Genomic DNA, 16,427 nt, shown 5'->3' with positions numbered 1-16,427 from the left:
AAACCTAAAATTTGTTCACCCCCATTGCATGTAGGCTATACTAATAATAAAATAATAATTACAGTACATATACAGTATATATACATAATTTTTATTTTTTTAGTATAACTGCAGCTCTTAATTTCTAGTGTACAGCGACCTCTGCTGGCGGAAAACTTAACACAGACCAACACACAGACGAGTAATTTCTCAAATCTGCCGCGTCATCATTTGCACGATTTATGGTGGACTGAATTCCCACAGATGACCAAATATTGCCTATTTAATCCTATGGGGTCATTTAAAAGTTACCAAACCCTTAATAATGTTTAAAATCGGTTTATATGCTATTTATAGCCACAAGCCCAGTCAGAGCCTGTCTATCTTATAAAGCGATGTAAAGGGTACCCACTTATTTTAAGTGGAAAATATAGAACAAGACGTTGAAGATTAGTCAGAGACAGGGTTGTCACCGTAAGGAGAGTTGACATTCGTGCATGCAGAACCCTGTGGCTGCCGTCTTTGCTCGACCGCGTTGGAACAGAGCTTCCTCAGCATCAGCTTCTCTGTCGACTCGCATCTTTCCGTGACGTGCAGAAGAGGAGACGGCCCGACAGTATCAGTCTGGAGGTAACATAAACATTGTCCTGTAGCTATATGGCAGTATGCATTTGCATGTGTTTTCAGAATCCCAAGAGTTTGTTTCAGTAAAAGATAAATGTAAATCGAATGACATGAACTCTCCCTGAACAGATATGGGATGGGTCGGTCTGCGGTAATTTTACCCGACGGAATTTGTTACTTGTATATTCATATTTTGAATAGACCTATTTGAAAGGTGTGGGTGAAATGTCTGATCCTGAAATATCCCAAGTTGTGTCACCGTGACCTATTAAATGGTGGGTCAAATAATGATCTTATATCTCTCCCAGGTTCTGAATTCAGAGCTCATGCATGCTTTTTATGTAGGCTAGATAAGATATAGGACCAACATTTTCACATTTTTCTCCACAGTTGATTAAAGAATGAAAATTGGACCCTGCACAGAATGAAGTCCTATCCATCACTAGCAGCTTGTTTTGAGTCATGTAAGTAACATGTCCTTTAACATTAATTTTGTAGAGAAAATTAAGACAATTAATAAAAGTGGACAGTTCTTCCTCCTAAGCCTTGACAATTAAAAATAACATTAGTGCAGAAAGGGCTTGTTTATTTATATGTTATGAGATGGTTTGAGTGCCTGTAGCTATACTGTATGTAATTAGGTGGAATGTAGATGGAACATTTTCCAACATGCATCATCGATTTAGTATTTTAAACAATTTTAAAAAATGTTGTATAATTATTATGAAGTTATTACGACCTCATTTGAATTGAACGACTTTATGGAATATCATAGCTTTTAAAAAAATCCCTTTGATATGCTGCAGAGTCATTTATATATATTTTTAATTCCTCATGATCAATTCCTTTAAAGCCTATTTATTTATTTATTAGACTCTGACTCTCAGACTTCTCCAATCATTTATTCAGCTAAAACTCCTCTTCTTTGGTACAATTGACTGCATATACAGAATTCATATATTCAGATTTTCATTTAATTAACAACTGATGGATACAACAAAATCACCAATCAAATTTTTTTTTCATTTAAAAAAATAATTATATATTCAGCCACAATACATGATTTTTTAAACCCTTCAGTGTTATTTTATTTCAAATAAATGAATGTATAATATTTTAGTTTAATAACTTTTTTAATTTATTCTTTTCTATTTTAAGGGGATTTTATAGTACTAAATAATATTTATGGAATAGATCCATTTATTACCTGTTAATTGACCACTTTTTGAGAATGGACCTGAAAATGATGTTTCCAACTTAAACTATCGTAAATCTTGAATGCTTTGGAGCACAGACTTAAGTTTGGTCTCTTTTTAAAGAAGACTCTTGGAAGATTATTGCTGAAATGGACATTTAAAAGTGAAACAAAAGTTAAATTTTAATTTTATGAAAAATGCATTAAAATACTATTTAAAAATTTTATGTGAATATATTTTCCAAAACATATTTTACTCTAAAATGGCAAGAAAATGAAATCCATAAATCTAAATATGTTGTGTTCCATATTTGAGACTGATATCTCACAGTCTCACATAGCCAGTCCTTCAGACTGATGGCTGAAGGTCTGTAATCTATGGCACCTTTCACTATAGCCAAGGTCCGCCCATGAGGCCATTTGACTGACATGTCAAACAACCAATCACAGTTTGTCTCATTCAGCGTCACTTTTCAGGGTGTGGAAATGTCGCCACAATAACAGACCGGTAACAGACCGTGTTAAACTCTCTGACATATTTTAAAGATTCTTTGCCACAAACTTTAAATATTTCACATACTTTTGAATATCCAGCATGTAGTTGTTCCTGATAAGGACTCATCGTCACAGTTAAAACTCGACAGCTTTCTTCTTTCGTAAGGGTGTTTGGCACCACGGTATCTTTGTTTCCAGATGGAATGTTAAAGAATGCGACACACACGCCTCCCAGAAAACCTGCAGAATTCAACCAATCCGATGACGACTTCGACACTCCTGAAGTGTTTCCACTTTGTGTCCCATATGCATTAAAAGTTTAGCCAACGGCATGACGTCTGAGGCTTAGACTAGATTTCTAATAAAAAAGTGCTTTCAGTAAGATTTTGCTTGGGTGCAGTACTAAACGTTTCCACTAGATGAAATTCATTTTCAATTCATTGATGAAATTCATTTTCATTTTTAACTGTGAACAATACAAGTTTGACACTTTTTTTTTTTCAGGAACATGTCCATGATTTTCTGTGTGTGTCCACATAGCAAGTGCCAAACACTTTCCCAAATTTTGCACTGTTCCAATGAAGTAAAAAAATAAATAAAATAAAATAAAATAAAAAAGAGAGTACATTCCAATACTGGGCAAACAAATCAGGTCCAATTACCCATACATCTTCTTCTACAAAAAAAAAAAAAAAAAAAGTTTCTATTTAATAGATTTTTAAAGCGCATACAAGACTACTACTACTGTTTATAGTAAAAATGGTTTTATAGGCCATAAATATATCTGAAATGTATATGTATAGGTATTTAGAGGCACATAATTATACTATAAAAAAATTCTCACCTTATTCCTGAAAATTAAAATTAGTATACTCCATATAGCAAACCCGCAAAATCAAATTTCATATTTTAAAGTGCTTGTGCTTCTCTTACAGTAGCATGTCTGTCATGTATGATGGGTGTGATCACAGCAACAAATCCATACCAGAAACCCAGCTTCTTGGATTTTAACTCTTGGTTTTGGAACACCCCTCGGGGGCCACAGATGTACTCATGCGTTACTTTCATTGAAAAGAACCTCCGGGTTGACTGTGAATTCCCAGAGGCCCACAAGATCCCTGGGCCATTCTGCGAGTTCAAACAGGATGGACGACTCATGGGATCCACCTACCCAAACACCCCGGTCCACATGATTCCACCTATTGAGACCCGGCGGCGAGCCAATGTGACCCTGGTGCCACCTAACATTTGTCGCCTGACCTGGATGCCTATGTCCGATGACCGCGCGTACACCTATACCTGCAGGGTTTATCAGGGAAGCACCTGGAAGGAGAATAGCATGTCATTCCATCAAAGTGAGTTTGAACATGCCTCAGCAAGTCCTCCATTACATATGCGGAAAGACAATTAATATTACCTAATACTTGTGCAATGCCTGTTCGTATTTATTTTAATAGTGCTGTCTCTGCTTATGAAATTTTCTTCTTTCACAATCTGTGGGCTTTCACAATCTATATGCTTTTAAAATCGGTCTGCTCTTAAGTCATTGTTGTTCACTTGTTCAATATTTGTCTCTGTTTTAAACAGGAAATCTTCTGGTGTGCTCCGCATTAAGCATATTCTTACACACTGGGCCATGGATGCTTGCAGTTGTGATATCACTTCCTGTTTCTCTTGGGCTTCTACATCGAGCAGGCTGAAACTCAAAACGATTCTCACATTTAACTGCCTTTCACATTTTCATTTACATTTTATATTTAGTTATTTTTTCATCTTACATGGTTACACGTTACAGGATTCACAGTGAAAACAACTAGACATGATGCATGCAACAAGCAAAATACTATTACACTACCGTTCAAAAGATTGAGGTGAGAAAGAGTTCTGGAAAGAAATTAATACTTTTATTCAGCAAGGATACATTTAATAGATTAAAAGTGACAGTAAATTGTGCAAGCAGCACAATTGTTTTCAATATTGGTTATAATAATAAAAATTAAAAATTTTCTTGAGCATTAAATCTGCATATTTGAATGACTTCTGATGGATCATGTGACATTGAAGACTGAAGTAATGCCTGCTGAAAATTAAAGTGTAAAACAGTTTGTAAAAAAATATAACATTTTACAATATAACTGTTTTACTGTCTTTTTAATCAAATAAATGCAGGCTTGGTAAAGCATGAGAGACTTCTTTAAAAAGCATTTAAATCTTATTGACAGCAGTTTTTTTAACAGTAGTGTACATTGATTTAAAATATTCAATCTGAACATTTACAAACAGGAAGTGTGTAACAGACAGACAATACTGCAGCAGTCTATGAAATGATTTCATAAAATTATTCTTGACTTTAAAGTAAGATTAGTATTACTGAATGCAGCATGTGTCATTTTCATTGAATTCAGGAGAAGGACGGCACTAAAAAGTACGTGCAGAAGTTTGAGATGATCAGGCATCCAAAATATTTTTCACCCAGAATATTCTCTGTTATAATAAATGCAAATTATTGTTTTGAAACATGGCATACAGTATCAGTTATGTGCTTTTGTTAAATCAAGACACATACGTAGTAGCTCAAAAATAAATACTTTTTATTGTTGACAGGTTTGTAATATTTATAGAGAAAATTGTGTGAAGTCCTTCTAAGGGTTATATGTAATCTTATTGGTTGGCTGGTTTATCGATCCTTGCAATTTCATTTATCATTGTCTTCTGTTTATCACTTGAATAAGGACAGCTCTGCCTGAAGGACATTACAACTGTGGACAAATTTTATTACAGCATTCACACATCCAACCATAATCTGTATACAACAATTCAAGGAATTTTACGTTTAAAGGGAAATAATTATGCAGGCCTGAAACAGAACACAAGTGCATAAGATTGAGAGGATTAAGGCTGCTCAAAGTATTTAAAATATACTCTTACATGTATGTGTCTTCCATTGCACTCGCATGCATGGTGTGCAGCTGCTAACATGCGTAACTGCACGGTGCGCTTACATTTTAGCTGCTTTTCGCACATGCTTCCTTGCACTAACCTTAAATGCCTTAGATTGGCTTTAAGGTATAATCTGAGCTTTAGAAATGAAGTGCTTCTTTATGTTTAATTTTTACCATAATGAATCACAAATACTGCATAACAATATTTTCAAGCACCAACATGCACATTTCCCACACATATATTTGTGAGAAAAATCTTTGTCTTACCTTCTTTCACTGTCTTTTAATTGCTTCGTTTAATTTTTTGAAGGATCTATTCTGGGAAATGTCAGAAAACAATAAAGGAATAAGAGTGTAACCTGTGCAGATCTTTTAACTTACACCAACACACATTTTAGAATGTAAAATTGCTGTTATTTGTTATGAATGATTACAATTATTCTTAGTTAGCTTTATCAGAGATTAGACAATTTAAGATGCTAGTGTACATTTTAGGGTGCATCAAAAATCAGATGTAAGATTTTCACTTTGGCCCAGGCATAGAGTCGTTCCATTTAAGTCAGACACCAAATTTGCCAGCTGAGTGCTGATTACTTTGATGCAGCCAAAACAGCATTATCAGAACACTGTGCAGATGGTGGAGGCAGATCGAAAGCTGAGGCATAACCTACGGAAGAAGATCGCTTGATCTTTAGATTGATCTTTAGATACATTATTGGTTAATAGTAAAGATAGTGGGTAATTTAAAAATAAATAAAATAAGTAAAAAATTAGGTAGACACCATACCCCCAATCGCTCCTGGGCATCAGTGTGTGTGTGTGCTCACTGCACACTGCTGTGTGTGTACACTTGGATAGGTTTGATAAAGAGCACATGCTGAGTTCCCATACTCTGCTACACATGAAAACAGTTTGACTATTGTAGAGTATGAAATTACAATCATTTTGTCTAATTTTTTTATGCTTTACAGTCAAATAATTGATGTGTGTCTAATTGTAGGCTATTATAGTTTTAATTTAATGCATTTTATCCAATAAAACATAATCCCATAATAACTATTGTCCATGATTTTGCCTGTTACCATATTGTAATGTATCAGACTGGTGACTTGTTGTCTTTCACAGGTGTAATTTGAAACATTGTTACTTCTTTGGGGATTTTAATTAGATTGCATAATGTTTTTATTACTATTATTATTATTATTATTATTTACTGTAAACATAAAGAGATATCCAAGACAGCAGAGACACACTGACAGAACCCTCTGGAAACTAGCCACCTTTTCACAAAGGCCAGTTCTCGACAATATGGATGTGTGTTTCTGATCGAACACTCCTTTAGTATGCTGGTTTCAAAGTAATAGCTTAATATGTCTACATTTTTAAATATGCATGCGTGCACAAAAAAATATCTAGGCACATTTCACGAGTTCACGCTTACATACACTATAATTAGCTGAGGTATGGTATGCATATTTGGCGTGCTGTCTGGGGAAAGGCTCCGAGCTCGGGAAGGGCCCAAACCTAGAGTACCCCCCCTTCCCCGTCTGGCTGTAAAGTTAACTCGAAGTGAGGAGATGAGGTGGAGGAGGGATGCTGATAAACCGTCAATGGATAGATGTAAGTCAGCGCTATTTATACTATGGTATTGATTACTTGTTTGTGGTCCACCGGTGTTGATAAGGCTAAATATCTGACGCGCTTCTCAAAAACCGTGTTACTAAAACCTCATTTAAAGGGCGTGGCAACCTGCTGCTCAAATGGTGCCACATTCTTTTTATTTTTTACAGTGTTTGCCAACTTTATTTACAGTACTTTGTCTAGATTATTTACACGAGCTACGTCTTTTTGATTGAACAACCACTCTCAGTTGGTGGTGATGGGCAGGTCGTAGTTTTAGTCACACAGCGTGATGCATAGGCAATGGGCGTGAATGTTATTTAATCTCACTCTGTCTTCCTCAGATGATCACTAAGGGAGTTGCCTCAATAACGGACCAACAGCTCCAGCATCCGAGGAAAGGAAATATAAGGTAAGGACCGCAACTCACTTGCATCCTGCCAGAACGATTATAAATCGATATAAATATCAAAGACAGTAGAAAGTAACTCGATCGCGTAGCGTTTGGTCCCGGTTACTCAATGCCACCCAAAAATTTAGTTGGACACCTTGACTTCTGTTCACGACGCTTTTAAGTGGAATTATATATATATATATATATATTTATATATACAGTAGCCTACAGACCAAAAGTTTGGACACACCTTCTCATTCAAAGAGTTTTCTTTATTTTCATGACTATGAAAATTGTAGATTCACACTGAATCACACTCCTTCTTGGTCAAATAGTCCTTGATGCCTTCAGTGTGAATCTACAATTTTCATAGTCATGAAAATAAAGAAAACTCTTTGAATAAGAAGGTGTGTCCAAACTTTTGGTCTGTACTGTAGGCCTATATAAATTTCAAGTCATTTTAATTGCTGAAGCACGAGTGGAATACTTTCCAAAGAAAGTCCCATGAGAGATGTAATTTCCAAAGAATCTTCACAAGTTCAGTCTTGCCTGACAGAGATACGCGGGGCCTTGTGGGGAATTTTTCACACATCAGTCAGTCATCTCTAAGGGGTTTCTGAGTGAACGCTGTGTGGGGTTTAGTTGGAGTCCATGTATCCGAGTTCTTTTGTTACAATAATACTTTTTTGTAAAAAAAAATATATATATATGAATAACATGCATGCAGGTGAACACTTACTAACTCGAAGTCCTGAAAAGTCATTAATGCTCATGCATTTAGGCAGCCTACAAATAGTATACACTATGAGGTGATCGGTATTAATTTATTGTATCGTGTCTTGTATTTGTTCTCCAGGTTCTTCTGTGTGCACATACTGCGGTCAGGATGTACTATACTGTCTTTGCCACCTTTTTCTTGTTGGGTAATTTTTCATTGCATCATCTTTTTCTTTTTTACATCATGAATATCTGAGTATGATGTTAATTGACAATTTTATTCCATGAAAATACACAGGACAGATATCACGGTCTAATCTACTGCAAATTAGGCCATTCAAGTATTGTACTGGTTTAAAACGACTCAAACTTGAGGCTAGTTGGTGTTATAATTTTCTAGGTGCTGCTTCTTCCCAGACTTCCCTTCAGCTTTCAGCTTGTTTGACTAAGGAGCAAAACCTGGAGATGGCCTGTGTATTCGCTTCAGATCCAGATCCAGACCCCAAGATAAAGAAGACTTGCTACTTCATGACAGAGAATATGTTGGTTGGCTCTACTAACATCAGCAGTACTCCAGACAACACTTCAAAAATCGTGCCAATGTCTCCATAACGGATAACATTTGTAAGCTGTATTTGAAAGGTTTCTCAAATGACAAACCCAAAAACTACACCTGCTCCATCAAACAAACTGCTTCAGTTGTCATACTGTCAGCCTCTGCAATCGTGGACAAGAGTGAGACAACATTACTTTAACATTTATTACGTCTTGATTTTCTCTTAAATAAAATTGCATTGCATATTTATACACTGACTAAGATTTTGCAGTTGCACTGGTAAATGAATTATACTTACAGTGGAATGCGCACGTTTGGGAACCCCTTGCAGAATCTGTGTAAATATGAATTTTCAAAAAAATAAGAGATGATACTAAATGCATGTTATTTTTTTTATTTAGTACTGTCCTGAGTAAGATATTTACATAAAAGCTGTTTACATTTACTCCACAACACAAAAAATAGCTGAAATTATTAAAATAATCCCATTCAAAAGTTTGGGAACCATTTGGTTCTTAATGCTGTGTTTGGTTATCTGGAAGATCCACAACTGTTTTTCTGTTTTTTGATGGTTGTGCATGAGTCCCAAAATAAACTTTTGAAGATAGGGTAAACTGTACTTTAATTTGTGTTCTGGGAAACAATCAAGTATCTTCTGTTGCTTACGAAGGGCAGAACTAAATGGAAAATATATATATATTTCAACAAAATAAGAATAATTTGGACATCTTCATTGTGTTGTGGACTAAATGTAAACATCTTTTATGTACAATATCTTACTCAGGACAGTATTAAATAAAAAGTAACATGCATTTAGTGTGATCTCTCTTATTTTGTTAAAATTATTCACATTTTCACAGATTCTGCAAAACTTTTGCTTGCCACTGTATCAACTTAATTGCTTGGAATTGGGAAGGAAGCATACTTATTTAGTTGTTTTTGTGCATTTTTTATTCATGACTTTTGTTGTAATGAATCATTGACTGACAGATGTTGATCGGGCTGCTATGTTTGTTTTCTTTCCAGGTAATCTTCCGACCTGTTCTGGCTGGTGTGTCATGCAGCACAGTGGAGCAGCGCTACTCCTAGCTTTCATCACTTTCCCACTTTTGTCAGAGCTTCTCTGAGTGTAGAATGAATCTCTCGGTACAACACCACTTGCCTAAAAACAAATTATAAATCATCTAGCTTGTACTATGTCACAAATAATAGTCAATGAAATCTGTGTGTTTGTCCCTCAGAAATTATGAGAGACTAACAGATATTTAGATGAGAGATCCTTCAATGAAAATATGTTTATGCACTGGTTTGGGTGATGCTAATGTCATTAACACTGTCATGGCATGAATGTCTCTTAAAATGCCATGTAAAAAATTGTACCTTGGATGTGGGATTGTGTTTTATAAAGTTTAAGTGAACCCTCTGTTTGGCATTGTTTAAAGTATGAATTCTGAAATAAAATTAAGGTTGTATTCGTATTGGGATCATGTGTTTGTGTGATTAAAGATGTCCTATTTTAGCAGGTTTGTTTCTCAGTTATAAACGTGCCATAAACCTTCTTCAGGACACAAAAGATACATTTGATAGCGCTGTTTTATATGGCGCCCTCCAGTGGCTAACATTAAAATCTATAAAGTCTGCTGCCCATGCGCAGAAAGGATATGTCGCTTTGACGTTTGCTGCTAACCAAAAACAGGTATTTCACAATGAAATTAACTAGGAAATGTTTTTTTGGGGGGGACGATGATACGAATTAGTCATAGGTACAAACTCTTTTTCATAGCTCGAATGATAAAGGCTGCTTTGTATCAGTTCTTGTTTTGCTTCTTGCCAAGTTAGTCGCTGTGTAGCTTTGCGGGCGGTTTCTCAACACATCGGTGAGATGGGACTTTTTTTAGACAAAAGCTTCGTTTCACTGTTGGACCATTTTAAGAGCAGGATATACGCAAGTCCAGTTGTGCAAGGTTTAGGTATCAAATGTGGTCCTATGCTTTCCTCTTGTTACTGGCTATTGTTTTTGTTTTGTTTTTGCAGTGAATGTGTACGTTTGAGGACCCCTAAGCTGAAGCCCAGACACTAATTTCCTTAAAAATATGCAGTGAGTTCCACTTTTAGTCTCATCCTTGAGTCATACTATCGTGCTGTTGAAATCTGTACTCCCACAGTGTCATCTGAAATGATTTTATATCATCTGAAAAAGCAAGAGTGTTAATGTAGATATTATATGCATTTGTGATTTCAAACAAGCTTTTTAAATATATTGTGATATAAATATTTCGTAATAAGTATAGTTATCTAGCATTGTAATTTATACATTTCTTAATAATTATTTATGCATTTTTGTTTCCTTTGTTTAGAGAACCCAAAAGTTATGATCCTGAAGGTTCTCCCATACTGCAAGACGGTGCGGTGTTTAAACTGAGCTGTTCATAAGTTCCTTTGTCATTCTGGGTCATAGTGTGTTTAGGGAAATAAACAATCCAAAAATGCTTGGGTGGCAGTCAGTCTTTAGTTTCAGTTTAGTTGTGACAGCTTACCACTTGTATAGCACCATCTAGTGCTATATACATTACATGTACCTGCACACCAAGCTTCAAACAAACTTACAATTTTCTCTAGTAAAACAAAAACCATCAGTAGATCAACTCAATAGGGTCCTCTTTTCTAAATTGCCTCAAATGCATGGGTCTTGGTTTTATTTTCTTATTGTTTTTATACTTGCTAAGGGTTAGGACTGATGAGTCCAATACCGTGCAGGCATTGTACATGATTGACTAATCGTGACATGCAAGAAGGAGCAAAGAATGGTCAAAGCAATGCAAATACACATATAATGTATAAGGACTGTAAAGAGCATGTCAATAGGGAAAAAAGCCGAAGTCCTGACATTTTAGGGCATTTAGAAATCCCAGCCAGGACATGATCGGAAAAGTCATGATGATGATGATCACCCTTACATTCAACGTCAGTGAGATCAAATACTTGACCGCTCATCTGAATAAAAAAAAAGCCCCAAACCAGATAACTTCATGTTTAAATTGAGATGATACATTTCTGTCCAGTTTTTTTAGGAGTTCCCAAACAATAACCTGTATGCGCTGCTTTACCAGGAGCTGCTGAAACCGCAGTTGACCCACTTGCTGTCGCAGCCATCCAGTCCGCTGCCACATTCTCCACAGATCAGCAAATCAAGTATCATCTTGTGAAAACAGAAGGAACAGAGGGGCAGGTGTGTGGCACATGTATGCATAGTAAATATAGATCATGACATATGATTAAACCCTTGACCTCTGTGGTTCAGGTAACATACCGGGTCATCCACCTGGCTGACGGGCAGCTAGGAGGACAGGCAGATGGGACTGCAGCAGTCAGTGTGGTGACTGGCTTTCCTGCAGCATCACAGGCAGCAATGCCATCTGTAACCCAGGTATTACTTGTTTCTAACAGCAATAGAAATTTGAGCTTGCTGCTGAAACTTTTTTATATCAAAGAGGTGGTTGTGTTAGCAGAGGCTTGTATGCATTTATTTATAGTCTGTAATCTCTCAGTCTGAGAGTCTAGAGGGAGAGACGTCTGAAACTCAGTACTACTATCCTGCCACCATCTCTGACACAAATGCCGGCACCATGGTAACCAATCTCCACACAGCTGATTCGGTACTATCCCAACCAGCCCCTTCAGGTAATGCCAAATTACATTTACACTACCATTTAAACACTAAAGCTTAGAAAGGATACATTATATTTGATCAAAAGTGACCGTGAAGACACTTATAATGTTAAAAAATTGTAAGACTTTTCTTTCAAATAAAGGTTGTTCTTCTGAAGTTTCTATTCATTAAAGAATCCTAGAAAAAAAGTGTCATGGTTTCAATATTAGATGGCATAACTGTTTTTCAACAGTGATAATAATTCGAAATCCGGATGATTTCTGAATGATCATCATGTGACAATGAGGACTGGAGTAATGGCTGCTGAAAATTCAGCTTTGCCATCACAGAAATACATTACATTTGAAAAAACATTTTTTTTAAACATGTTTACTGTTTACAATGTATCAAATAAATGCCATTGTGAGACTTCTTTCAAATTATTACAAATATAATATAGAATAAATCTATATTGTTCCCTTACAAAGTGTATCATTATTATATACAGCTTAAAGTTAGCCGCTTTTCCTTTTTGTATGTCGATTTATGCAATTATATCAACAGTATGTAGTTTTTAGATTTATTTGCCTTTATTCCTTTTCTTGCAGGTCAACTCTATGTAATGATGTCTCCTCAGGACGTTCTAGCCTCAACACAGCAGAGGTTGTCGTCTCATATAACATACATAAAGCCACATGTCCAATCATGTTCTTTAACAAATCCTATATTCTTCACAGTAAGTCGGGAACACCGCGTGCTTCCAGGGATAACAAGCGGAGGGTTCAGCACAACGAAGGTTATTCTGTGTTTTGTTTGAAATCAGCAGCTCCACTTCATTATCAAATCTAGGAGTGCAGCGGTTCTCAGTAAAAGACCGAACCGTACCGTTCGCCGCCCTCAGATCGATACGCATTTGTACCGCAATGAATCTTAGTTCTAACAAAGGATATGGATGATCTGTTTTGGTGGAAAAACAAAGCTTAAAATACACATTTGGAGTAACCGCTTTCGCTATAGCAGAGCACCGGTTTTGCTGTCTGGTGTCTGTGTCCATGCGTCTTTCTGCATCCAAACGTTACAGGGCGCTGTTGACTACAGGAGCAAAGCACAGCAGAAGAGTTTATCTCCATCCAGCACGAGCAGTGTAAACAAATAGACTAACATTTATAAGCATTTAGTGGAATTATCTCTTAAATTTTGCCGTTGCATAATGTTATGAAAAATTATTTTAATACGTTTTTGGATCTATAGATTCATTTATGATTTGAGCTTCATCCTGTGTGATCAGCTTCACTGCAGCCATTAGAAGCTTTAGGCAATCGGAGTATTACTTTAATTTCTAATGGATTTGACATAAATAAGCACTTGTTTCTGTTTCTTAAACAATTTCTTTTTCATCAGTAATTGAGTCTTAAATGGATACCACACCCCAAAATTAAAATTTTCTCATTAATCACTTACCCCCATGTCGTTCCAAACCCATAAAAGCTTTGTTCATTATTCGGAACACAATTTAAGATATTTTGGATGAAAACGGGAAGCTTGTGACTGTCCCATAGACTAAATTACATTGTCAAGGTCCGGAAAAATATGAAAAGCATCCTCAGAATAGTTCGTCTGCCATCAGTGGTTCAGCCGTAACGTTATGAAGCGATCACAATATTTTGGAGAATCTGAGCTGTCAGCCGCGCCTCAAGGATAAGTTTTCTATGTATATTTATGCTTTGATTTGAAAGAAAACAGCGCATCAGTGCAGCCCGGCTGACACAGAAGAGAGTAAGCTTCCTGTGTACTTCTCAGATTCTCCAAAATGGGATTACGCTGATGTGTTATGTGATGGAGGGACGCATACCTTTACTGTAATTTATTTGGCAGTCTATGGGACAGTAACAAGCCTCCCGGTTTTCATCCAAAATATATTTAATTGTGTTCTGAAGATGAACGTAGCTTTTACAGGTTTGGAGCAACATGGGGGTAAGTGATTAATGACAAAATTTTCATTTTGGGGTGGAGTAACCCTTTAATTAAAATACTTCATAGGCGTGATGGAGCACATCAGAAAAGAGTGCAATTATGTTAACTGAAACGTGTACTTTATCGTATGCTATATTTGTTGTCAGACATCAAATTTGTTGTATTCCTTTTAAGAACATTAATTGTAATGAGATTATAATTTTGTGCTTTTGTTTCTATTTATTATCTTTTATTTTCATAATTAAAACACTTATGGCAAATTAATTAATTAATGATATTAATTTTTTGTTAGCAAATAGTAGATTATTCTTGAGGAAATTTCTAATACCATTAATACTCCCTGTTACTTCCAATACCGAAATGTATCGAAACGGTGACCCAAAAAACTGCAATACATACCAAACCGTAAGAAACTTGAATCATTACACCACTAATCCAGTCCCTTCTGCTTAATTTCAAATTAGACTGAAAAAGATCTTCAAATGAGTCGTTGAGTTCTGTCTGAATGTAGGCATTTTTTCCCCTCAGTGGAACGCAGACGGAGGGACAAGATCAACAACTGGATTGTCCAGCTCTCCAAAACAATCCCTGACTGCAGTGTGGATGCAACCAAGAATGGTCAAGTAAGCTAAGTTAGCACAAGCCACCAGCTGTGTCCAGTTTAAACATTTTATTCAAAGGTTTAATATACAGTATTTCTGTAGTATAAAGTGGATACTGTAAGAGTTTATTCATATTTTTATTAGTTTTTATTTTTACTATTTTATCTTTAGATTTGTATTTATTTTAGTACTCATTTAAATTGTAAATAAATGTTAAATTTTTTAGTCTTATTAATTTTGTGTTTGTAATTTTTTGTTTTATGTCTTTATAGATTAATTGTTTATTGGTTTTACTTTGTTATATTTGTATTTCAAAAAGGTTTAGTTAAACTAAATGAAAACTAGAAATGTTGCCTCAGATTGTGTTCTGCTCTTTTTTTGTAGAGTAAAGGTTGGATCTTATCGAAAGCATGTGACTATATTCAAGAGTTGCGTCAGAGCAATTCGCGACTGGAAGAGGAACTAAATGCTGTGGATAGACTAAGGATGGACAATCAGCTTCTCAAACAAGAGGTATTTCAGCTGCCACAGGAAGACACTTCAAATGAAAGAACGTTCTGAACATTTTAGTTATTCATTCATTTGATAAAACTTACATTGTAAGCATATTTTCAGAATCAAATATTTTGTTAATGAACAGTGCAGGATGACTACCAGCTACCAAAGCTTCCACTGTAACCACAACAACTGCTGCTGATGCTAATAGTATTTCTGAAGTCCTGCATCTATCAGTTCTGCACATTTTTGTGTTGGTGTGAATGTTTTAAAGAAACTGGACAACACTGTTTCATTTGCTCATACAGTCGGTCTGTCTCTTTCATATGTCTCGCCTCCACCTACACACACAGATGGAAGAGTGGAAATCAAAGAATCAGATGATCAGAATGCAGTTAAGACAGCACGGCATAGTGGCAGCATCAGTGGACCCTAAGTGAAGAATTGCAGATCAACTATAAGCTTTTCCTGCTGTGGTCCTGTCATTGATTATGTTTATCCAGGTTTAAATTGACATTTAAGAAGTCATTCTTACTGTGTACAATCCCACTTTTCCCTTTGTCTCCTTCACTGTTCACTTCACACACAGCCTTTGATTGTTTCAGATTGATTCCAGAGAGATCTGGTATTTTAACTGCACTAAAACTGTGTATAATTGTCAGATCTGTATATTTGCAGATCTGTGTCTGAAGAATGATTATACTTTTTAGAACTGCTGTGATGGTGTTTCAGATATATTATTTTTATTATTTGGTTATTGAAATGTGTTTACAGCTTGGTAACCTTCATTTGTTTCTTTAGGAAAATGTGATTGTTTTATTTCTTTTCATTCAGAAGTTGTTCTTGAAATTATTTGTTACGCAATGCCTTGACAATCAATTTGGGCCAAAACACCAGCTTTGAAGCTTGGTCATTTATATATTGCAATTATGAAGTGTACACATCCCAGTAAATTTACACAATGTTTTTACGTAACATTGAACAAATCTTTATTGAACCTCAAAGAAAAATTTGATGTCAATTTAAATGGTAACAGTGGTAGGTTTATTGATTTATTTAACTAAAATCACAATTGCACAGATTTAGTGAAACTGAATTAATATTTTAAATACTAAACATTATAAAAAATAAACCATTACAAATTATTAATAAAGAAACAACTTGAACTAATTTGAACCTCAGATT

At 35.6% G+C, this 16,427-nt stretch overlaps 1 protein-coding gene and 1 pseudogene across 3 annotated transcripts; both read left to right on the top strand.

Moving 5' to 3' along the window:
- Positions 1-177: 177 nt before the first annotated feature.
- On the top strand, positions 178-10,006 carry LOC128008677 (thy-1 membrane glycoprotein-like; annotated as a pseudogene).
- A 117-nt stretch (positions 10,007-10,123) lies between these two features.
- Positions 10,124-16,217, top strand: LOC128008641 (upstream stimulatory factor 1). 3 transcript variants are annotated; one of them, XM_052592894.1, is made up of 11 exons: positions 10,124-10,218; positions 10,557-10,620; positions 10,880-10,926; positions 11,633-11,751; positions 11,824-11,949; positions 12,056-12,203; positions 12,780-12,834; positions 12,909-12,967; positions 14,674-14,768; positions 15,132-15,260; positions 15,596-16,217. In XM_052592894.1, exons 2-11 carry the CDS (start codon positions 10,616-10,618, stop codon positions 15,680-15,682), a joined length of 870 nt encoding a protein of 289 aa, XP_052448854.1. In that variant the 5' UTR covers positions 10,124-10,218; positions 10,557-10,615; the 3' UTR covers positions 15,683-16,217. The 3 variants fall into 3 exon arrangements, with proteins under 3 accessions (XP_052448854.1, XP_052448855.1, XP_052448856.1); XM_052592895.1 differs by having other exon boundaries at positions 10,125-10,218; positions 12,071-12,203; XM_052592896.1 differs by lacking the exon at positions 10,124-10,218 and adding an exon at positions 10,248-10,285 and having other exon boundaries at positions 12,071-12,203.
- Positions 16,218-16,427: the final 210 nt, after the last annotated feature.

Source organism: Carassius gibelio, chromosome A5 (assembly GCF_023724105.1).
Source record: "Carassius gibelio isolate Cgi1373 ecotype wild population from Czech Republic chromosome A5, carGib1.2-hapl.c, whole genome shotgun sequence".
In the NCBI taxonomy this organism is placed as follows: domain Eukaryota; kingdom Metazoa; phylum Chordata; class Actinopteri; order Cypriniformes; family Cyprinidae; genus Carassius; species Carassius gibelio.
Note: the sequence above shows the minus strand (reverse complement) of the source record. Positions and strands in the feature narration are given on the sequence as shown.